At 43.7% G+C, this 23981-nt stretch overlaps 1 protein-coding gene across 2 annotated transcripts; it reads right to left on the bottom strand.

Annotated features, from left to right (window-relative positions):
- Positions 1 to 4261: 4261 nt before the first annotated feature.
- On the bottom strand, positions 4262 to 23936 carry pycr3 (pyrroline-5-carboxylate reductase 3). Of its 2 annotated transcripts, none has more exons than XM_084310161.1 (7): positions 23791 to 23936; positions 22623 to 22716; positions 22470 to 22534; positions 20427 to 20606; positions 12679 to 12891; positions 5474 to 5566; positions 4262 to 5032 (listed from the first exon to the last, which is right to left on the bottom strand). In XM_084310161.1, the coding sequence occupies exons 2-7, from the start codon at positions 22696 to 22698 to the stop codon at positions 4826 to 4828; spliced, it is 834 nt and encodes a 277-aa protein (XP_084166287.1). In that variant the 5' UTR covers positions 22699 to 22716; positions 23791 to 23936; the 3' UTR covers positions 4262 to 4825. The 2 variants fall into 2 exon arrangements, with proteins under 2 accessions (XP_084166287.1, XP_084166286.1); XM_084310160.1 differs by lacking the exon at positions 23791 to 23936 and adding an exon at positions 22896 to 23561.
- Positions 23937 to 23981: the final 45 nt, after the last annotated feature.

Below are 23981 nucleotides of genomic sequence, written 5' to 3'. Positions count from 1 at the left end.
GAGAAGCCGTCGGTCTTGCTGAGTTTGTTATTTGAACCGAAGAGAATGGACTCTGTTTTGCCCATGTGTAATGATAGTTTGTTATCAGCGAGCCATATGCAGCAGACATAACTCTGTACGATAGCATGTACACTAATGCTGTACTGTATACGACCGTATAGATTAATTATTACCATATATATTTATCCACATGTTTACACATACCTGCATATATAATAACCCTTGTTACATATCCCTTACGTACTCTTTACTAGTTACGCTGCTGGCCAGTATGACTTACTATCAGTGTCTTTATACCTTTATCACAGTACATAATAATACTACAAGTCTGCACATCTGATTAGGACTATCACTCAGTAGCACTCATTTTTCGAGTTTACATTGTATATTACTTTACTGTTACATTTGCACTCTGGTTGGATGCCAAACTTATTTTCATTGTGCTGTAGGCCTACTTGTGCTGTATCATGCCGATAGATTTGAATCTAATCTAAAGAGACTTGTCAGTGTTCACGGCTTTGATTAGACTCTTCTGGGAGTAACAGATGACTCAAAACCTCCATGCTTGTCTAATTCTGACCCATGTCTTCGCTTTGCGTTTCCTGTCTCTTGAGAAAATACATTTGAATCTGCTTTTGATGCATTTAGTTGTATTTGAATTAAAAACGGGTTTAAATCGGATTGTATTCCTCTAAATTTCCAACGTATCTTAAAGAGATTTTCAAACCCTTTACTTTGTGTCTCGTGGCTATATAACACAGATGCTATAGAATGAGCTCCAAAATAAGAAACTGCAAGTAGAATATATAGAACAATAATTGCCCAATATTTACCGTGCCCTAGCTGCCATACCTGGTTCTTGCTTCCAGACTTGTTCTTAACTTAAATACTTGATTTTGATGATGATGTTATCATACAGACACATATCCATTTGTTAGCTTCCTTTCAATTGCTTGCCATTAAACACTTAGTCATGCTCAAATCAAATCAAATGTATTTGTATAGCCCGAAATCCCAACGAATTTAGGGCGGCTGGGTATAGCGCAGCGGACTAAGCGCCTGCCTACCACCGCAGAGACACTGGTATCGAATCCAGCTGTCAGCGGTACCTCCGGCTTGGTCGGTCGTCCATACTAACCAATTGGCAGTGTTAGCGGGTGGGAAGCCGGCAGGGTGTGTATCCTGGTCGTTGTAAACAGCGACTCCTACAGGTCGGTCGGGGCGCCTGCTCAGCGAGGGAGGGAACTGGGGGAAGTAGTGTGAGCCTCCCACACGTTACGCTCCCCCAGCGAGAGTCCTCGCTGTCAGGTGAAAAGAAGCGGCTGGCTGACTCCACATGTATCGGAGGGGACATGTGAGATTGTCTTCAACCCTCCCTAGACCGGCAAGTGGGGGGCAAATGCGCGCAATGACCAGGTAGGGGAGGGGGGAATTGGCATAACGACTAAATTGGGATGGGAGAAAAAATACCGAAAAAAAGGAGAAAAAATTCACACATGTTCTTCCTGTGCGCCCAGAACAGTTCAGTCAGTATTTGTGAACGTGCACCTCTCTCCTAACCTAGAATAAACCCTCCAAACTGGGATGTCGGGGCTGCTCCATAGACAATGAATGAAGCCCTGCATGAGGCCATACAATGTTTGTGTGAGCTCAAATAAAATAAAAAAAACTCAAATTAGGTTTAATTCTGGTTCAGACCAGAGCTCACACAAACTTTATGGCCTCATAAATTAATTTGGTGGAAGAGATGAGGAGATGGGAGCACATGCATGTCATAGGTTACTCCTATAATTTATCTAAACCAGTTTGTCTCCATACTCCACAATGAGCAATGCCACTCTTGCTTTGCCCCATAACTGCTCCAGGGACACTGCACTGTGGGCAGCCCTGCACTCTGACCTCTCTAATGAAATGCATGTGTGTGGAGGACTGTGTGTACGTGTAACTAGGAGGGACATGTGAAAAGACTATTTAAATTGCCTTGTGTGTATTGACAATAAAATAATCTTCGACTCCATTTTTTATCCAATTGTTGATTTAATACACCTGGCAATGCAGTTGGAGGCATCACTGATGATGTGCCCTGGAGTCAGTGGGTGTCTTAGGTCTTTCAGTGTCAGACAGCCTCAGGCGGATGACCCAAGAGGTTGATCAGTCCTCAAATTGTGTTGTAGTAACATTAGCTCTCTCCCATGCATCAAGTATCTTGATCCAAAGTCATCTCGAGGCCTCTTCTTCAGTTGCCTCTCTGCTCTAGTCTAGTGCATCATGCCTTTTGAGTTTGTAGGCTCTGTATTAGAAAGGGATTGCCCTGCGAAGGCCATACACCTACTTCCACTGGTGTACAGCCTGGCATGTGGTGGTCACTGACCAGCCCCTAGTTCTTAGGACTTCTTCCTCTCAAACGTTTCTGGGGGGGGGGGACTTGAGCCGTTTGTTCTGGTTCGCCAACAGCTTCGAATCCCAGCCACTCTGGCGAGAAGCCCGATTGCTGCATCTGGAGTTGACCTTGGTTGGTCTCAGGCTCTGATGAAGCTGCTGGTCTGTTTTGTGGTCCCCGTCTGCTTGCTTGTTTTAATCCAGGTGTATATAACCTAGGGCTGGGCGATATGGCTAAAACGTTATCACGATAACGATATAATGTTATCATATCACTCGATATCGATAATTATCGATATTGTTACGAGTATACTCGTTATTGGCCGCCATGCGTTGAGTGCCAAGATCGTTATTTCTTTTATTAGCTATTGGCATTCATAATTCATCCAGGAAGCCTCCGGGAGCCAGCTGGACCCTGTCTGATATTGCAACGCCTCAATACCGCCGCCTGGTGGATTTCGGGCGAGTTACACTCCTCTAAACCGGAAGTGGCGCTCGGTGCATCGGGGAAAAGGCTCCGCCAGAGATATCTTGTAACGTGGATCAATATACACACCTCGAGTGCATTGGACCGCTTTCGAGACGCAAGAATCAATATGCTTTCGGCGTTTATTGCGTCATACAAACGGAAAATGGATCTAGCAGATCGACGTCAAATAATTTGAATTTTTCGGCCAGAGGTAAGAGGAATCTAACGTTATTTCCAGCTCGATTGAACATTTATTTCATTGCAATCTGTCCGATCAACGTATGGTGTCTTACTAAAGAAAGCTGTTAGTGACAATCAAGGAATCATAAACGACCCCCCCCCCCTTTCCTTCACGCATGATGGAGCATAATGTATAGCGATCATATCCATTTGAAATTTTTAATATAGCGTGTATAGGGACGAAACGCCAATCGATAATGTATAATACGTGCCAGGGCCTATATCGCGCGTTCTAGGAATTACTGCTATACAGTCTAGTAAAAACATACTTATATTCTCGACGGTACTAACACGACAATGTATGAATGGAAAAATATAACGTTCCCACATCCGGAACGATAGATACCCGATGTTGAATGGGCCATAGTAATGTCGATATAGCTATAATATTTAAAAAGTTATAGCCCTGCAAAGAAGGTGAGCCACTCCATAGGCTTACAGCACTGGCAGAGAGTGGTAAAGATGGACATACTGCATGGCACCCAATGTGTTAAGTTGCAGGCAAGAAAGACAAGTCTGTCCACTGTCTCTTGCAGGTCACAAAAAATATATATATTTTTTTAAATTATCGATCGATATCGATTATTAAATATATCACGATAATCATCGTTATCGTTTTATCGCCCCCAGCCCTAATATAACCTTTGCAATGGTCTCAAGGACTTAGCTGTGGAGTCAGCAGTACTGACCATATCCTAGCATCCTTGGGACAGCTAGTCAGTATGTGCTCTTCTAGACACAACAGGGTTCCACCACATCCCAACAGTAAACAGAAAGGCAATGCAGTAAGACAAGCAAACCAGTTCTATTTTCAATGCTTATGAAAAATATTTGTTCACACTTTTGTGACAAATCATTTGTAGCCCTGTGAAGCCCAAATAAAAGACATTAGCAACTTCAGAGGCCAGAGGGTGGGACCTATAAACACATTTACTATCCAATATTGTGAGGCCGAACAACAGGACCCATCAACTATGTAAATGTCCCTAGAAAATGTAAAATAAACATTTACAGAATTTTTTTTAAATAGCTAAAAGCGATGTCATTTTACAACGAGGGCCTCACATGGCTAAACATTGTACCACATAATTAAGGTACGTAGTAGTTACAAACTCCATGTGGAGAATACACACTGGTCATTAAACTGTAGCAGCACAAACAACAACCCATGTCCAATGACTCCTACATTTTAATGTTCATCATGTTTCTTCATTTGGTCAAATAAAAACAAATGTTACTATAGGACTGCAGTGTATTGAATATTTACATTTTACAGTAAGTGGTTGAAGAGATTTTTATATTAACTATTAAGATACACTTGGATAAACAAATGGCTCCATTCTCTGGAATTCTTTTCTTTTTTACACATCGTATTCCATCAGTATATGGGTACAAACTGATAAGTGTATTTGAGTGCTCACGCTGGGCATGTGTCTACTAATAATAGACCCTTTATTTGGAATGGTATGGTATGGTATAGGCTCAAATCCCACCTTTTGCAAAAACAAACAAACCAACCAAAAAGTAATAAAGTACCCACTATCCTCTTGATGAGGCCAGTAGGAAGATAATAATAGTCCCAGTTGTTCCTATTGCAGTCCTTTGGCGATGCTGAAGCTTGTGACAAGCCAGAGAGCCAGCTGGTAGGCTGTGGGTCCATGGATCAAGGTTGAGATTCAACGAGTAGCTTCCTCAGGTCAAGTATTAAGATGTATCGAGTCATTAAGAGGGCAGCCATCACTTCCTGTCTCCCGGCTCCGCCGACTTCCGGCCGAGCTCCCTGGCTCTTTCGGTGGCCGACTCCACGGCGCTCATGGTCGCGGCCCTCACCCCGCCTTGCTCCAGGGTGTGGAGCCCATAGATAGTGGTTCCCCCCGGGGTGCACACCTCGGAGCGGAGCTGAGCCGGGTGTTTCCCAGAGTCCCTCAACAACCGGCCGGCGCCCTGAGACAAAGCGACAGAGTTACACCTTTCTGCTGCATCATGCGTACGTTGGGTTTTGAGTTTGTATGTAGGGTCTACCTCGTCATCGCAGGTGTTTCCCAAGATTAGTCATGCATGGGTACATTATACACATTGAAATGGTCTATCTATAAATGGTCCATCTATAAATGGTTTATCTATAAATAGTCCATCTATAATGGTCCATCTTTAAATGGTCCATCTATAATGGTCTAAATCTATAAATGGTCTATATCTACAAATGGTCCATCTATAAATGGTCTATATCGGTAAATGGTCAATCTATAAATGGTCTATATCTACAAATGGTCCATCTGTAAGTGGTCTATATCTATAAATGGTCTATATCTATAATGGTCTATCTACAGTTGGTGAGACTGAAAAATTACTGGAGAAACACAGACCACACACTGTAAAACTGACCAGTATAGTCTGAGCTGCGATGCTGTGGGCGAGAACGCTCGGCATCCCCATCTTAACGGCCCCTTCGGCCAGCGCCTCAGCGAACAAGTACACCTGCAGAGGGAATCACAGCACAGAGAGTATGATCAGAATCAGATAAAACAAGTTTGGGGGCCTAACAACCTCAATACAGAATTGAAAAAGTCACATAAATTATTCTTGTTCTCGTCTTCCCCATTTGCCATTTAAACGAGGCCTTTGCCTGCATCCTTTAAAATGAGGCATTCGCCGGCATCCTCTAAACTAGACATTTGCCTGCATCCTTTAACTCATTGACTGCCAATAACGAGTATATTTGTTTTTGGCGCCCATGCGCTGAACGCCAAAAACTAGTATATTCGTTTTATGTTTTTATTACGATACTAGACACTCTCACGCACCTTGTGTGTGATCCTGGTAACCCTGAGATAATTACAATTGAAATAAATGACGATCGAATCCCGATAGGTGGCAGTCTCGTCTACCTTTTGAGTACATGGGGGGGTCTTGTCCCCATGAACTCTGCATGAACTTTAGCAGCTGGGAAAGCTTTAGGTCGCTTTCACATATAGTTCGGTGGACTCTGCGATTCGGGGGGTGAAGTTGCAACATTGTTGCATTCTTCATTTGGTTCGGTTTGCTTTCATACTACAATTTGTCAAGTGCACCAAACGTTCTGAACAATGTCACACGATCGAAAAGGGCACTCGTCTATTGGATATATGTTAGAATCACAAAAACAGGCTTCGGGGACAGCTCTACAGTGCACACACACACACCACATTATTCCCCCGGAGCAGCTCAGCGCACACACATACACACCACATTATTCCCCGGAGCAGCCCAGCGCACACACACCACATTATTCTCATATATTGCTGATAAAGTTTTTTTTACTTTGATGTGACATTGATCGATTGTAGCTCATTGCCATCATTCTCTCGCTAAACTACTTGTACACCTCGTTGTTTTTGTGAGTGGCCACAAGCAGCTGTGTAATTTGCTCGTCTGACCATATTTCAATCAGGGCGTTTACCTCCTCATTCGCCCACGTCTGTCCACGAGACATTTTTCACGCGTGCTTCCAATTATCAGTGCGCGCCGCGGTATTTCTTTTGTTTCCTTCTACCCAAGATGCACAGTTTATCGGGTCATTTCCTATGGTCTTGCGTTTGGTCCGATGAGCATTCACACCACAAACGTACCAAACCAGGGTTCACTTGGAAGCGAACCGAGACCTACGTTTTCAGGCGGACCAGAGTTCGCTTGTTTGTTCCGCACCAGAGTTCGAATGAGCTTTCACACCACCCCAAACCAAGCGGACTATCCGAGGAAACGAACTCTGGTGCGTTTAAAGCGGACCAAACAGCTCTGGTGTGAATGCGACCTTAGAGTACATCTGGGCTAGGATTGGTCAATTCAAATGAAAAGAAGCATTGTCGCCACAAACTTCACAGAGCACAGAGAGCAAACGGTTTGTGAGAGAGGTGGCGTTATTGATCAAGATAAGAGATAAGATATTCCTTTATTGATCCCCTTGGGGAAATTCAGGAATGATTGAAGATCATGAAGAGGAAACGCAAGACTACCCAGACCGTGCGGTTTTGCCAGACCATGCTCGAGTCCGCATTTCTGGTAAATAAAATAAAATTTCCAACTCCAACCGCCGGGCCAAGCCAGGCAGGCCCAAGTGGGGTAACTGAAGCCGGTTTGCTAGGAGCATCTCACCTCGCCGTAGCTGTCACAAGCGAGTACGTCCACAGCCAGAATATTTCACAGAAATGTTCGATAGCAACACAGACAGCGACATAACCGAGCCAGACCCAGATGAGCCAGAATGGATGCCAAGTCGAGAAGCAGGTAAGGTTATTGTAAGGTCTTTCATCCAAATTGTGAAATAATCCTCAATTATAAATTGTCAATTAATCCAGTCGGGCCTTCACCCAAATTAAGTCGTATATCTGACTATATTCAATATCCAAATTGTCATGGTCAATCATATCCAATAATGAAAGGTAGAACATCTTTCAATGGTTTTATTCCAAGAAGTGAATCAGCATAAGTTACAGACGGGTATACAATACGCTGAAATGTGGTAATTTCAACGGGCAGACATTCTAGGTTCTGCCAGGAGCAGAAAGTAACAAGTGACTTATATCTCGTCCATTAGCCAATGGAAATGCATCTTCAGAAATAGGATCAGAGAAACAAGACTGACACAAGACAAAATAAAGAAATAGGTATTGGTCAGCTAGGTAGGATTGGATTACAATTTTGGATTTGGATTGCCAGGCCATCATTGTAAATAAGAATTTTGTTCTTAATTGATTTGCCTGGTTAAATAAAGGTAAAATAAAAACAACTGAGCTCAACATTATTAGAACAGACTCTCTGGTGCCTGTTGTATAGGTCCACAGGAATGTATGACATTTTACATAGGCACACATAGTATCATATATTCAATTCACATATAATCAGTTTTAACACAGTAGATAAGATAAGTACATTGTCATTTACAATAGATGGAATTTATAAATAGATAGATATGGTAGAATTGATAGATTAGATATGGTAGATTATAGATACTGTAGATAATTTTATGGATAGTCTTATATTAGCATAAAACCTGCAATATTCTAACATTATCATATCCACCGACATGTACAACAGAAATGGGCTATAATAAATTAGCACACACATCCCTTCGGCAACTAACATTAATTATATAAATTGTTCCTGTTCAGACTCCGACACTTCGGAGGAAGAGTGGACAGGGTTTGGCGGACCTGCTGACCAAGGTAACGTAACTGTAAGAATTCAGGCACAATGTTCTATTTTACCGAACCCCATCCTAACATGCCTTTTGTGATCCCAGCCTCAGACCACATAATGCCATATATCCATTACCAATTCTACACAATGTATGTGCATGTAAATACTGTATTCACGTGTATGCGTTTACTGTATGGGTATGTGTAGATCTGGTGTGTAAAAATGTGGACTTGAATGTGAGGTGTGGGGATGGGGTTGTGTTGCACATGTACAGATATGTAAATAAAATGTCCTGCAAAGGACAATAAATCTAATCTAATGTATCTATTTGTATCTATACGTTCCTGTGATTCCAGAACCAGAGGTGACAGAGGAAATGGCAGAACCAGGGATGATGGCAGAACTGCATTCCAAACAGTCTAGACAGAGGGGTGAGTTGACCAGGACCAGCCTCACTCACTCACTCACTCACTCACTCACTCACTCACTCACACAAAGTTGTATTGTCTAACTATGTATTCTAGGAATGTGTGTCTACAGTAGGGTGTACGGGTATGGACTAGTTATGGTAATAATTGTATAATTTACAGGTCGACAAATGCAAATGGGAAGAGGTACTGGTGCCAGGAGGCATGCTAGAAGCAGGTCAGGGCGTGGTGGCAGCCAGGCTACCTGGCAATGACAAGGACTGGGCCCAGAAGCCAATCAAATATGGCATCAATCATACATTTTGTGTGACTCAGAAACCGGTTACTGTTTTGGGATGAAACCATACTGTGGGCGCCTGCAGTGTACAGAGCCTGGAACTCTGCCGTGTACAGAGACTGGAACTCTCTGCCGTGTACAGAGCCTGGAACTCTCTGCTGTGTACAGAGCCTGGAACTCTGCCGTGTACAGAGCCTGGAACTCTCTGCTGTGTACAGAGCCTGGAACTCTCTGCCGTGTACAGAGCCTGGAACTCTGCCGTGTACAGAGCCTGGAACTCTCTGCCGTGTACAGAGCCTGGAACTCTGCCGTGTACAGAGCCTGGAACTCTCTGCTGTGTACAGAGCTTAGAACTCTCTGCCGTGTACAGAGACTGGAACTCTGCCATGTACAGAGCGGGAGCCTGTAACTCTCTGCCATGTACAGAGCCTGGAACTCTCTGCCGTGTACAGAGCCTGGAACTCTCTGCTGTGTACAGAGCCTAGAACTCTCTGCCATGTACAGAGCCTGTAACTCTCTGCCGTGTACAGAGCCTGGAACTCTCTGCCGTGTACAGAGCCTGGAACTCTCTGCTGTGTACAGAGCCTAGAACTCTCTGCCATGTACAGAGCCTGTAACTCTCTGCCGTGTACAGAGCCTGGAACTCTCTGCCGTGTACAGAGCCTGGAACTCTCTGCCGTGTACAGAGCCTGGAACTCTCTGCCGTGTACAGAGCCTGGAATTCTGCCGTGTACAGAGCCTGGAACTATCTGTGTACAGAGCCTGGAACTCTGCCATGTACAGAGCCTGGAACTCTGCCGTGTACAGAGCCTGGAACTCTGCCGTGTACAGAGCCTGGAACTCTGCCGTGTACAGAGCCTGGAACTCTGCTGTGTACAGAGCCTGGAACTCTCTGCCGTGTACAGAGCCTGGAACTCTGCCGTGTACAGAGCCTGGACCTCTCTGCCATGTACAGAGCCTGGAACTCTGCCGTGTACAGAGCCTGGAACTCTCTGCCATGTACAGAGCCTGGAACTCTGCCATGTACAGAGCCTGGAACTCTGCCGTGTACAGAGCCTGGAACTCTGCCATGTACAGAGCCTGGAACTCTTGAGGAGAGCACAGGAAGTTCCTCGCCTTTCTCACAAGTGTGGTGTGACACACCACTGGGGCTGAGGAGGCAGGGGGTGATGGGGGTGAGGAGGCAGGAGGTGAGGAGGCGGGGGTGAGGAGGCAGGGGGTGATGGGGGTGAGGAGGCAGGAGGTGAGGAGGCAGGAGGTGAGGAGGCAGGGGGTGAGGAGGCAGGAGGTGAGGAGGCAGGGGGTGATGGGGGTGAGGAGGCAGGAGGTGAGGAGGCGGGGGTGAGGAGGCAGGGGGTGATGGGGGTGAGGAGGCAGGAGGTGAGGAGGCAGGAGGTGAGGAGGCAGGGGGTGAGGAGGCAGGAGGTGAGGAGGCGGGGGTGAGGAGGCAGGGGGTGATGGGGGTGAGGAGGCAGGAGGTGAGGAGGCAGGAGGTGAGGAGGCAGGAGATGAGGAGGCAGGGGCTGAGGAGGCAGGGGGTGAGGCCATGGGAACGGAGGAAGTGGAGGACGTTGGCAGGCAGCACAAGGAGCCTAGGGGCCCCAAGCAGAGACCCTCAGAGTAGGTTGAGTGGCAGCATTGGAACATGGCAAAGTACAAGTCCACCCACAAGAAAAAAAAATCCTACTAGAGTATGCAGGGTGTGCAAGAAGGATGGGTACAGAAGTGAAATGAGGTATTACTGCACATTATGCCTTGTCCCTTTGCATGTTGGAGAATGTTTCACTCTCTACCACACAAAGAGAGATTATGCTGGTCGATGAGTTTACTTGCAGTACCGCTATGTGCCACAGTCACTTCACAACACTTGAAGTCTATCGTGACTGTGGATATACTCACAGACCTCCGTTACATAGACATGGCAGTTTTGCACCTATTGTGTACAGGGCTGTACTTTTTTTGCACATAGCACTGGTGCTACAGAGGTTGATAGTTTTGTAGTACAGGCCAAAATATTGTAGCATGAGTATAAAACGTGTTATATTTGTAACAATCACAAATGTGCCTATTGTATTTGTGTTGTTATTTAGTTGCAGTGCCATGTTTGGTCACTAAGTGTTGTACCTGATGTAGCTACAGGTTTAATTTGATTTAACCTGAGCCAGTATATAGTTTTATAGTATAGTACATAGTCAATAGCAGTGTAGACATCATAGTATATGTATGTCTACACTATAACAGTGTATACATATACTATAATGTACACTGTATTGTAAACATTGGACATATTGCACAATCAAGGTTATAATTGCACATTACATGTTACAACTGTGAATGGTTTCACAGTAACATCTTGTTGAATGACAAATTGCACTATACCCTAGGGTAGCTGCCACATAATTGTGGGCCTGGATCTTGGCCACGTTCCCTGGTTATTTATTTATTATTTTATTTATTTATTATTATATTATATTTTTGATTTGATTTGTTTTATTGATGCCTTCTATGTGATGTATACTGTCCTTATGTGGTGCGATTTATTTTGTATTTTATGTTGTCTTGTAATAAATGCCCCCCCATGGTGGTTTTGTGAATGTATGATCATGAGCCCTTTGACCTGGAAATGTATAAGTGTCAGACGAGCAAAAAGCACGAACTGCGCATGCTTCACAAAAGACGCGATATCTCGCTTTCTAGAAAATTAGCATGGATTATTTGGAAACTGGCCATTCTTTAGAAACGCTGGCGCCAGGGAGGCCTGTACGTTAATGCCAAGCAAGCAGTGCAAAAATGCTTCCGCATTCGTCACCGCACGCTAGTGCGGTAAAGCGCCCTTCTTTTCAGACAAATGCTACCGTGCGTGCACCGGCGGCGGCGTGCTCGCTCAGGTGCGTGCGTGCGCCGGCGTGCTCGCGCGAGGTGCCCGCGCATGCGCGACACGAGCGGAGCTCAATATATATAAGTCACCGCCCCTTATTCAGTATCTAGCAATAGCTCAATCGGCAAGGACACATGGCTGTGGATCCTATGGCTTGTTTGCTGGCGAGTTCGAATCCCATCGAAAATATTTTTTAACGTGATTTTTTTTTAACGTGTATTCTTTCGCCGGTTAAGGTTAGGCATGGTTAAGGTTAAGGTTAGGCATTGTTTCGGAGTTGGTTAAGGTTAGAACGGTTAAGTTTAGGCGCTGTTAAGGAGCTGGTTAAGGTTAGAGTTTGTCAAAGAGAATGGCAATATAATTTCTATGGTTAAGGTTAGGCATGGTTAAGGTTAAGGTTAAGGTTAGGCATTGTTTCGGAGTTGGTTAAGGTTAGAACGGTTAAGTTTAGGCGTTGTTAAGGAGCTGGTTAAGGTTAGAGTTTGTCAAAGAGAATGGCAATAGACAGCCTATTTCCGCGCGACCTGGGCGCTGGGCGGCGGAAAATGAAAGGCGCATTACTGCATGCCACTACGGTAAATTTTTGCACTGCTTGCTTGGCATAAAGCTACACGCGCCAGGGAGTACAGATGGGAAAACAGGGTGGCAGTCAATGAGTTAAACAAGTAATTTGCCTGCATCCTATCAGCCACGATTGGGAAGGGTACATTATGTGTACACACATAACATTTGTATTTCTCTGAGACAAATTAAGCTCTATAGTAAACATATGGAACAGTCATTTGATAAGACCCTCCCTCATCCCAATCCCGCCTGCCCATTGGACACTCACAAAGGCCACGCCGCTGCCACTCAGCCCTGTATGGATGTCAATCCAGGCCTCTGGGCCCTCCTCCACCAGGCCACAGTGCTGCAGCAAGGAGTGAAGCATGGCTCCGTCCTCTGGCTTTGCCCGCGATCCCCGGGAAAACAACAGCGCCCCCTCCTGGAGCAAGCAGGGCAGGTTGGGCATCAGCCTGAGGACCACAGAATCCTTGGGCAATAGCTAGAAATGAAATAAAAGAGCACATTGCAACTGCATTAGTTTTCCGATCAAATAACAGCCTTTAGGTTTATACCCTATTAGCTACTAAAAGCATTGACATCACAATGTGTTGACAAGAATGTGGAAATCAAATGTAATTATTTAATCATAATGGTATGAACACTTAACTTGGTATACATCAGACCAACGCAAGCAGGTATTTCTCCCATGGTCACACCTACCACAACACAGACGTCATTCTAATAGATGGTTACATTTAGTCTGTTATCTGACACGCCTCTTCAGTCTTCCTCTATGTTATTTATCCATTCAGCTGCAGGATATTTCCCCATTTCCCTACTTGGACATTTAATATTACGCATTATGTATCTCCGGGTGACACTAAGGGTCCTTGGGTCTTTGGCATGATTTATATGGGTTTGTTTTATCCTATCAAGTCAAGTCAAGTCAAGTCAATTTTATTTATATAGCACATTTCTAAGCAGCAGCAGCTGGCACCAAAGTGCTTCACAGGCAGGTTGATAAAAGACAAAATATAACGATGCAAGATATAAAATAAAAAACACAGTAAAACAATGAATGTAATAAAACAGGTAGGACACAGTAAAGCAAAGAAGATAAAAATGGGCCAGGGGTCTAGTGGTATAGTTGTGAACACACCACAGAACCCCTGTTTACTCCCAGAGTTGTTTCCCCCCCAAAGAGAGGCGTTTTTTTGTGTCAGACCATTTTCATGCCGGACCATTTTTCCACTGCCCGGGCGGTGTAATATAAAAAAAGGAATGTAAATTACACCAATACACCTTATATTATGCAATTAAAATAACAATTAAACTATTATTACACCAATATCTACTCACGATAATGCAGAATCAGTGGGAGCCCTGATCTTGTTTCCCTGCAACTAGACCAGGGGTCGGAAACCTGCGGCCTCGAGGTCTACAGATGCCAGTGTTTTTTCTCCTTTTCTGTGTTTTATTTCAAAGTAGGTCTACACATGGTAGTCTTTTTTCAAAGTAGACTACTTTTTATTTTATAAATGTTCCACAAATAAGGGAAGGACTCAAATATACCTGAATAGTTCAGGGTTTTATTTCAAAGTCGGTCTACAGACACCAGTGTTTTGTCTCCTCTTCTGTGTTTTATTAAAAAATAGGTCTACACAGCCAGTATTTTTTTCTCCTCTTCATAAGAGTTTGAGGTTTTCCTTTGTTATAACAGGTAAAAACAGCAATTAAAAAGTCAAACATTTTCTTTTTGTTGCTTTATAATCCCATTAATGCAACAAACTGTGTGCATTAAAGTATAATAAATCGCAAATTACTTTGGGTATGCAATTGTCAGGCGTTTTATGCTAAATGTGGGGTATGCTTGGGGATATATAAAATGTTATACACTGTTATCTTCATTTTAAGGTAAATAGGTTGTGCGGCTCCCTGAGCATTTTATTTTGTGGGACGGGGGAAAAGTGGCTCTTTTGATAGTAAAGGTTGCTGACCCCTGAACTAGACGGTCCCATGTGGGGGTGATGGTAGAGAGTGACACTCAAAGTGCCACTAAGAATGATGCTTTCAGCGCAGACACATTATTTTGTGGCCCTCAATAATTGCTTCGGTCCTTCATGTTCACATTTCTTTTCTTTTTTTTAAGATTCCAAGGGCTTGTCTTTTAAAGCAGGGTGCTTGGTTTCTCTGTGATGAAGTAGCTTTGAGGGTTTTTCATGGCTTCATCAGCTAGCCGGTTACCGCATTATTATGCAGAGCGGGTGTGGAGCGTGTGAATCACCTGTTGCAATGAACCCGTAGTTTAAGTAGGACTCTAGGTATTTTCTTTCAAATGCAGCTTTCTTTTTTCTGGCACTCTGAGACCCTTCTGGTGTCTCATCGTTGGCTCATTCTCCATTTTCAAAGTAGCTCTCCAGTGAAATTTATTTGCGCGCAGACTTACTGATGCACAGAACAAACCCGCGACTGAGTTAAGTACGTGGGAGTGAGGCGTGGGCGGAAGTGGCAATTTTTCAAAATAGAATACCTGGAAGAATACTTCCAAGTATTTTTCACCCATCCCAATTTAGTCGTTATGCCAATTCCCTTCCTGGTCATTGCGTGCATTGCCCCACTGTCGGCCTGAGGGTGTAGAACTACCACATGCCTCCTCCGAGTCACCAGCCGCTTCTTTTCACCTGACAGCGAGGAGTTTCACTGGGGGAACGTAATGCGTGCAGAGGTTCGTGCTAATTCCCCCAGATCCCCTCCCTGCTGAACAGGCGCCCCGACGGACCAGTAGGAGTCGCAGTTTACAACGACCAGGACACATACCCCACCGGGTTCCCACTCGCTAACACTGCCAATTGTGTTAGTAGGGCCGACTGACCAAGCCGGAGGTAATGCTGACGGCTGGATTCGATCCCAGAGTCTCTGCGGTGGTAGGCGAGTGATCAGTCCACTGCGCTACCCAGCCGCACCAAATGTATTTAATTTTAAACAACTTTATTCTTTATTTGCGGCCGGTACCACATTTTAGGTTCAATTTTGAAATGTTATGAAATGTTAGTAGCAGGCCTGTACGCTGCGACGAGATCGTCGCAAATTGCCCCCTAATTTGGCCGGTGCGAATGAAAAATTATATCTACTCGCAAGCTTGCGAATAGTGATTTCACCCCTTCATTCGCATTTCACTACACTAACATTAGCCTACAACCAGGGCTGTACAGGCGACATAATGTTGCGGTTGTAATTTCATTAGACAGACCAGCGCGGACATTTAATAACATGCAATTTAATTGACACGAGCAATGGGCTAACGTTAGCTGGTGGTCCCGAGTGAAGCAGGGACGGCGGAGCTATAGGCTAACGTTAGCTGGTGGTCCCGAGTGAAGCAGGGACGGTGGAAAAGTGAGGAAAGGGGGTGGGTTATATTGACAAGTGACAACGCTTGACAACAGAAGTTTAAACATAACTTCATATTTATTAGTTATTCGTTTCTGTATATCATCCACTGTGACTTTCCATCTCCGTGTTAGACTCTTCCTGTTTACATTCGAGTGTGACGTCATCACCTACGGCAGCTTAGACGATCAAAACGCGAACCTAGAACAAAACCCGGGGGGGGGGGGCTGGCTCTCTTGTGCGTTCTCGCCCCCTCTCTCTCTCTCGCTCTCTCTCTACATTCAATGATTTAAAGTAGCCAAACGTTACAGACAGTATAAATACTAACTGGATAGTTGATGATAAACATTTAATTTCATTATCTGAAATATTCTAAAATCATTAAGTCTGCTATAAGCCATTATCCCTTTGTGTGTAATTATTATTTTCTCACAGTAGTATATATATATATATATATATATATATATATATATATATATATATGTGTGTGTGTGTGTGTTTGGCTAAAGTGGATAGAAAACACAGTACTGTGCAAAAAAAGGGCACCCAAGAGTTTTTATATAAATAGTCTTAGATGTAAATAATTTTTTTTATTAGTGTGTCAGTAGACTACTCTTAGTACATTTTCATTAAATAATTTTTTAAAGCATCTTCATGGTTTAATAATGCAAACATATGTTGCAGGGACTTATTATAATCATCATATTGGCGTGACTGTATGCATCAAAGGGTTAAATCAAGCATTTTTAAGTGCTTTAGGAAATGTCAAAATATTGCGATATATATTGTGTATCGTGATATGGCCAAAAAATATCGCAATATCATTTAGAGGCCATATCGCCCAGCCCTACTATAATGGTAAAATAGTTATTTAAAAATTTGCCCCTAAAAAATATTCTTTGCCCTAAATTTCTCATTTAGGGGCAAGTGTGTCCCTAGTGAAAAAGCTTAGCGTACAGCCCTGAGTAGGCCCATCAGAGACCTAAATGTATTTGCACAAGCACTGAAAAAAAGTGAGTGAGTGAGTGACAGACAAGACACTTTATTCATCCCCTTGGGGAACTTCAGGTATCCGGTAGCTCAGTGTAGTTGACAGACTGTCTGCAGGCTCAGATTGAAGATCCTCTGGAGTGGCTCAGCCAGTGGGCTGCACAGACCTTAACACATTCACGGCCAGGGGTCGCCGTTTACCTTCTGGGTAGAACGCCAGCGCTTTGTTCAATGGGGCGCTTTGTTCACTTGCGTTGCGAGTGCTTAAAATATATCTTATATTATAGCTATGGATCTTTTATTTATTTTATTTTGTATTTAACCTTTATTTATCCAGGCAAGCAATTAAGAACAAATTCTTATATACCGTACTTTTCGGACTATAAGCCGCGGCTTTTTTCCCCATTTCTCGACCCTGCGGCTTATATAACGGTGCGGCTTATATGTGACTCGACGTGACCAAACTCGAAAGTGTAAACATCTAAATATTGCTTTTTTGACTGCATTGAAATGTTATTTATCTGTTCCCTTATTTGCTAAACTTAATACAACTTGTAAATGAGTTAATGCTTGTTATTTGTCCGACAGTATTGTGTCCCAATGCTACTTTATGGTAATTAAACATTAAAACACCTGCGGCTTATAGTCCAGTGCGGCTTATATATGTACACATCATTCAATTTAGCTGCTGCGGCTTATAGTCAGGTGCGGCTTATAGTGCGAAAAGTACGGTACAAAAGCAGCCTGTCATCTAATACACCTGTCGATTGTCAGTGAGTTGCTTCCAGTCAACATGCACAACAGATTGTTTTTTCATCCGTACATTTCCGTTTTGAATATGAGTATAGTTTGGGTGCTTCTGAGTAATCCCAGGAAAAGAGGCGATAATAGCGTTTTAGTGAAATCCACTTATCACGTTGTCATTTTTCACCTGATTATCTAATCATCCTGAAATCCTCATGCAAGAATGAAATGTGGTTTAGACCGGCGCACCCCCCCGGTATATGTATATACTCTGTCAGGATCTATGGGTAACAGTACTGTATATTTGAATATCGTATATGTCACAAATGTAACAGTACTAAATACCTGTATGTCATGTATGTCCCTATGCCATAAATGTCATGTATGTTGTGTATGTCATAAATGTCACTATGAATTGAAAATGGGGGACCCTGATGTAAACAAGACAAACGTCTTTCTCTGGTCTGCATCCCCTTAACAATTGTGTGTATTGAGCCGTACTGTATTGTACCCATTCTGCAATCTGTTAAATAAAGTTCTCATTCATTCATTCATACCCTCCACACCTATCTGCTGTTGTTGTTCTGTTTGTAGCCAGTGATGGTCCTCATACCCTCCACACCTCTCTGCTGTTGTTGTTCTGTTTTGTAGCCACTGATGGTCCTCATACCCTCCACACCTCTCTGCTGTTGTTGTTCTGTTTGTAGCCAGTGATGGTCCTCATACCCTCCACACCTCTCTGCTGTTGTTGTTCTGTTTTGTAGCCACTGATGGTCCTCATACCCTCCACACCTCTCTGCTGTTGTTGTTCTGTTTGTAGCCAGTGATGGTCCTCATACCCTCCACACCTCTCTGCTGTTGTTGTTCTGTTTTGTAGCCACTGATGGTCCTCATACCCTCCACACCTCTCTGCTGTTGTTGTTCTGTTTGTAGCCACTGATGGTCGAGGGCCCTATTCCCCGTACCTGGTTCAACTAAGTCGATCAAAAGTCCCATTATCCAGATTCAATTAACCTGATGTTTGAATCCGCGCTTTCCCTGTTCCTCGAAGGTGGATTCAGTCTCGTTAATTCGAACCAGACTTGATACTCAGGATCAGTGCGCGCGGCCGCCTCAGCTGAAAAGTCAGCAGGTGTCGATCGCAGAAATCCTGATTTTCTAACGGCATTGCTTGATTGATTGATTTAAAACTTTATTAACAGATTGCAGAATGGGTACAATACAGTACGGCTCAATAGCCTCGCCGACAAGTTAAATGCATAATCTATAGGCTAATGTTAAGTCCCTCATTACCCCAATCAATCAGATTATATTTCTTTAAATGTGCCTGATGGCAGTAGGCTTAATGGAATGAATAATCGAATGAGATCTATTGGTAGCGAAAATAATTAGTTAAACTCTTTCAGAATAAGTCGATACAAACAAGCCCAAAGAGTATCTAATTGATACGAATTAATAGATGCTTATGAGGATATCTGTACTGTATGCGCTCGGCTTAGGTATCATGTACTTTATATATAAACAGTTTTCAAGGCGCGACCCCCGAAATAACGTGTCAGAGAGGCTTGGAGCCGGCTATACAGTTTCACTATTAATCAGGTTTTAATCTGTTTCGGACATAATCCATACATGCATTGAATTGATTAACCTTTGGTTTATACCAGTGCAGTGACACCTCATGTTCATCATCAGATAACAGTGCTTGAACAGATAAATGCATTTTCTCAAATGCATTAATGTCAACGGCTCATTCAATTTCTCAAATCTGTCAAACAGCGCATCTCATCAGACATTTTAATCCCAGTTACAATATCACAATAACGTGTGAGTGACAGTGATACAATTCAACAATCCACAGATTCAGATTCCTCGTAATTCATAATCCACAATCCACGCATAGACACTTCAATTTATGATTGAATGAAACACAATCCGGGCGCTCCGTTAAGCAAATACATCCACAGCAGAGAATATGAAACTAATCAGAGCCAAATGCCCGATAGGTTTCATTCATTAAAAATATCCCCGCGGGATTCACATTTGCAATGCGCAGTTATTAAAATAACCACATGCAGTGTGTATCGCGACTCCGAGCGCCGTATAAATATGACATGCATTATTTAGGACAAAGTAAATCTATAGGCTGAATATGATTTATTATCAGCATTTTAAGTCTATTATTTTACATTTCAAAAGCCCCCTCTAGGAAAACGAAGCACAAAAACATAATTCAGAATGGTATAATGCAGATACACTGTGATAATTATTTCAGGAAGCGAGCTGGCATTTCTTTGCGAGGGTGTGGCCATGGTTCATCCAGCTAACTGAACTTAACCCTGCTTCGTCTGTTTTATGTTAGTTTGTTGTTGTCTTTACAACAAATTGACCGCTCAAAGAAGCAACCAAGAACAGAGAGGGCTGTTCGCCTACAGAGAGGTGGACAGAAGAGCTGGCCAGGCCAGCTTGACCAACTTGCTAATGGAGCTAAAAAGGTCAGCCCGCTATCATTACAAGCCAGGCATATACAGTATATACCTACTTAAACCAAATGATCACAGGAAAACTGGGTTCTGATCGTCCCCTAGACAACAACCCCAAATGATCACAGGAAAACTGGGTTCTGATCGTCCCCTAGACAACAACCCCAAATGATCACAGGAAAACTGGGTTCTGAACTTCTGATCGTCCCCTAGACAACAACCTTGAATATATGTACAGGAGTGGTTGGCCGTGACAATACCTATAATAAACGTTTCTGAAGTACTGAAAGTAATTTAACAGGACTGTAGTTGAAATGTAACATTTTGTAATGCATTGAATCGTTGCCAAAAAGTAAATAGATTCTGAATAAAACTGCAGTTGGATGGAGTCATTACACCCCTGTTACAGGCAACAGCTGCCGACTGGACTCACCCCTTCCAGCGTAGCCAGTGTGACACCTGCTGCCACGGAAACGATGGTGTGCTTCTGGGTGATGTGTTGGGAGATCTCACTGAGAACACCGGGGACCAGGTGTGGCTTGACCGCCACAAAGACCAAGTCTGAGTCACAGACCAACTCCAAGTTGGAGTGTGTGACTGCAATCCCCAACTCCTGTCAACCGAAGGATACAAACATTATGACAACTTGTACGCAACTATACATATATTATACATCTACAGTATATTGTACAATTCATTTCATTGCATAAAACTTTATTTTTTTATTTCAAGGCATCATTCCCTGCCTGATGAGTCTGTCTGCACCAGAATTCAGTGTCCTATAGCAGTGGATGGGCACTATGCAGTGTTCTCTTGGTACCATGCACAGCTGTACACTATTTTGAGACGTAAAGCACCTCAGACTCAGAATGGATGGATGGGTGGGTTTATGGATGGATGCGTTTATGGATGGATGGGTGGGTTTATGGATGAATGGATGGATGAATAGATGGATGGGTGGGTTTATGGATGGATGAATAAATGGATGGGTGGGTTTATGGATGGACGAGTGGGTGGGTGGTTGGATGGATAGATAGATAGATTGCACTCACTCACTCACTTGCTGGTTCTGTTGGATGTCAGTGCTAAATTCAGCTTTTTAAATTTAGGATTTTTAAAGTGTTTTTACTTGTATTTTTCTCTTATTTTGTTAAATCTTGTGTATGGATGTTTTTGTTTTGTTCTATGTGGACCCCACATTTATTTGTACTCAACGTAACTGTAAATGAGGGAAGCCCTGTTGCATTTTCCAGTTTAAAAGGTTTGAAATTAAATAAAATTAAATATTTTGTTTAAATATGGTTTTAAAGGGGAACTCCACTTTTTTTGGAAATTAGCTTATTTAACATCTTCCCTGGAGTTAGACAAGAAGATGCATACCTTTTTTGTCTCTGTGCTTGCATTTTAGCTTTGGGAATAGACGCTCCGTTAGCATAGCTTAGCTTCATCACTGGAAGTGAGGCAGGACAGTAGCCTTACAGTGCCTTACAGTGTATTGCAAGGTCTGACATTGACCAAACTTGATATGCATGACCTTGGTAGGCTCTAGGTCAACTCCTGACTTTGCAATCAAAAGTTAGGGGGCTAATAACCCTTGCCATAATTTCAGTGCGCCCCCTAACTTTTGATTGTAAGGTCTGACATTGACCCCCTTTTCAGGAGTTGACCTAGAGCCCACCAAGGTCATGCATATCAAGTTTGGTCAATGTCAGACCTTGCAATACACTGTAAGGCACTGTAAGGCTACTGTCCTGCCTCACTTCCAGTGATGAAGCTAAGCTATGCTAACGGAGCGTCTATTCCCAAAGCTAAAATGCACGCACAGAGACAAAAAAGGTATGCATCTTCTTGTCTAACTCCAGGGAAGATGTTAAATAAGCTAATTTCCAAAAAAAGTGGAGTTCCCCTTTAAATTATGTGTGTTTACAGTACATAGTGTGTCTGCATTTTATATGGTGCTTTTCCAGACACTCAAGGGCGCTTTACAGTGTAGAGCGGACATTGCTCCCTACTGGACAACAACATACATTTCAGACTGTGACCTGGAAGAGCAGAGGAAGAGGAGGTGGGGAGAGAAGAGCAGAGGAAGAGGAGGTTGTGAGAGAAGAGCAGAGGAAGAGGAGGTAGTGAGAGAAGAGCAGAGGAAGAGGAGGTAGTGAGAGAAGAGCAGAGGAAGAGGAGGTGGGGAGAGAAGAGCAGAGGAAGAGGAGGTGGGGAGAGAAGAGCAGAGGAAGAAGAGGTAGGGAGGGGAGAGAAGAGCAGAGGAAGAGGAGGTGGGGAGAGAAGAGCAGAGGAAGAAGAGCAGAGGAAGACGAGGTAGGGAGGGGAGAGAAGAGCAGAGGAAGAGGTGGGAAGAGAATAGCAGAGGAAGAAGAGGTGTGGAGAGAAGGAGAAGAGGTAGGAAGAGAAGAAGAGAGGAAGAAGGGAGAGAAGAGCAGAGAAAGAGGTAAAGAGAGAAGATGAGAGGGAAATGTACCTGAAAGCGACCAAAGTTCCTGGGAGACGGAGCGCTCACTTTGATATTTATGGGAAGAACCTCTCCTAGAATGCAAACACAGGAAAGTAAACAATGACTTTCTCTCTCTCTCTCTACATACACTCTCTCTCACACACCTCTCATGCAACTCACCAGAGAGGATGCCCTTGGCTATCCCAAAGGCCATGTTTCCTGCACCAATAAAGCCAATCTTCAGCTGTGAATCCATTTCTGGGTCTGTTTTGATCTGCAATATATGGGCAGGATAAACAACATGTTATACTACATTCAATCATCTTACATTGCTTTTTGTTTGAACAAATAGAAAAAAATAGATTTTGACAGCAGATGAATGATGACATAATCGAATGGGGGAATAATGGGCTGATGACAAAAATCGAAGCAATCCATGGATTCACTCCCTACAATCAAATTCAGGTGAGAATTCTCGAGGCAGGGCTGAGGCCAGTGCAGGAACGACTGTTCTCCGTCCGAGTCTTCTGTCGCCTCATCGTTCCTATCAGTGATAGTGTCAGTGTGGACCACCGTTCCGCCTACCAGGGGACGCCTGGCTTCCATGATCGCGACCATTGTCTTTTCATAGTGACACCAACCCTGTATCTTGGTGGGGGCATGGGACTGCGGCTGTCGCTTGCACTTGTAATATGCACTTTTGAGAACTTTCCAGCGAATCTTTAACTGGTCCACGGATCTGCGGTAGCCGGCCGCTGTCATCCTCCTGTGTGCCAAAGTGAAGAGCTTGCTGTTCCTAACCTTCCTCCCGTCTAGGCATTTCTTCATGTCTAACTCCTTGAGGATCTCTAGGAACAACTCCGTCTCCCTCACGTCCCAGTTCTGTTTCTTAAAACCAGTCTCGTCCATTGTTGTTGTGTGGACGAATAGCTTTTTGTAACAAGCTAGCAACAGCAGTCACCAGTCTGTGCAGCAGAGGCAGATAGTTGGTCAGATCGCTAGTAGTACGAGCATGCCTAAAAGTGGTAAAGGCAGAGCGGACATTAGCTGCTAACTATTAACAGATAGTTAGACCGATTCGACCTCCTGGGTGTCCAAACCGTGAGAATCGCCCTCCTCCTCGAACCCCGTTAGGACAGCTACAGTAAACGTAGCTCTGCAGCTGCATCTAGCTAGCTAGAAAATAATAATCCAGGGAGAGATTATTCAAATACAATACACGTGCTGCTGGTAGAATGGACAACCATAAAGTAGCCCGGAGTGAGAGCAGACTTCGACAGCCGACTCAGATTCTGCAGTAAATAGAAAATAGCTAGCGTTAATATTGTCAATGGATTAGTTTGTTCACCTGATCGATCTCAGATGTGTCCGAAGTTTTGCCCTGTTTGCTGGTTAATTTCAGCTGTCTAATGTTGTTAGACCAGGTCTGTCAAACGGTCAGGTGGTGAGAGAAACACCAGCCTGCCACGCATGCCACCTTCGAGTGGAACTCGTGTGTTCGTGGTCTCGTATGTAGTGAGTGTGTGTACAGTTTTTGAT

Source organism: Notolepis coatsorum (assembly GCF_963971535.1).
Source record: "Notolepis coatsorum genome assembly, chromosome: 3".
Taxonomy (NCBI): Eukaryota; Metazoa; Chordata; class Actinopteri; order Aulopiformes; family Paralepididae; genus Notolepis; species Notolepis coatsorum.
Note: the sequence above shows the minus strand (reverse complement) of the source record. Positions and strands in the feature narration are given on the sequence as shown.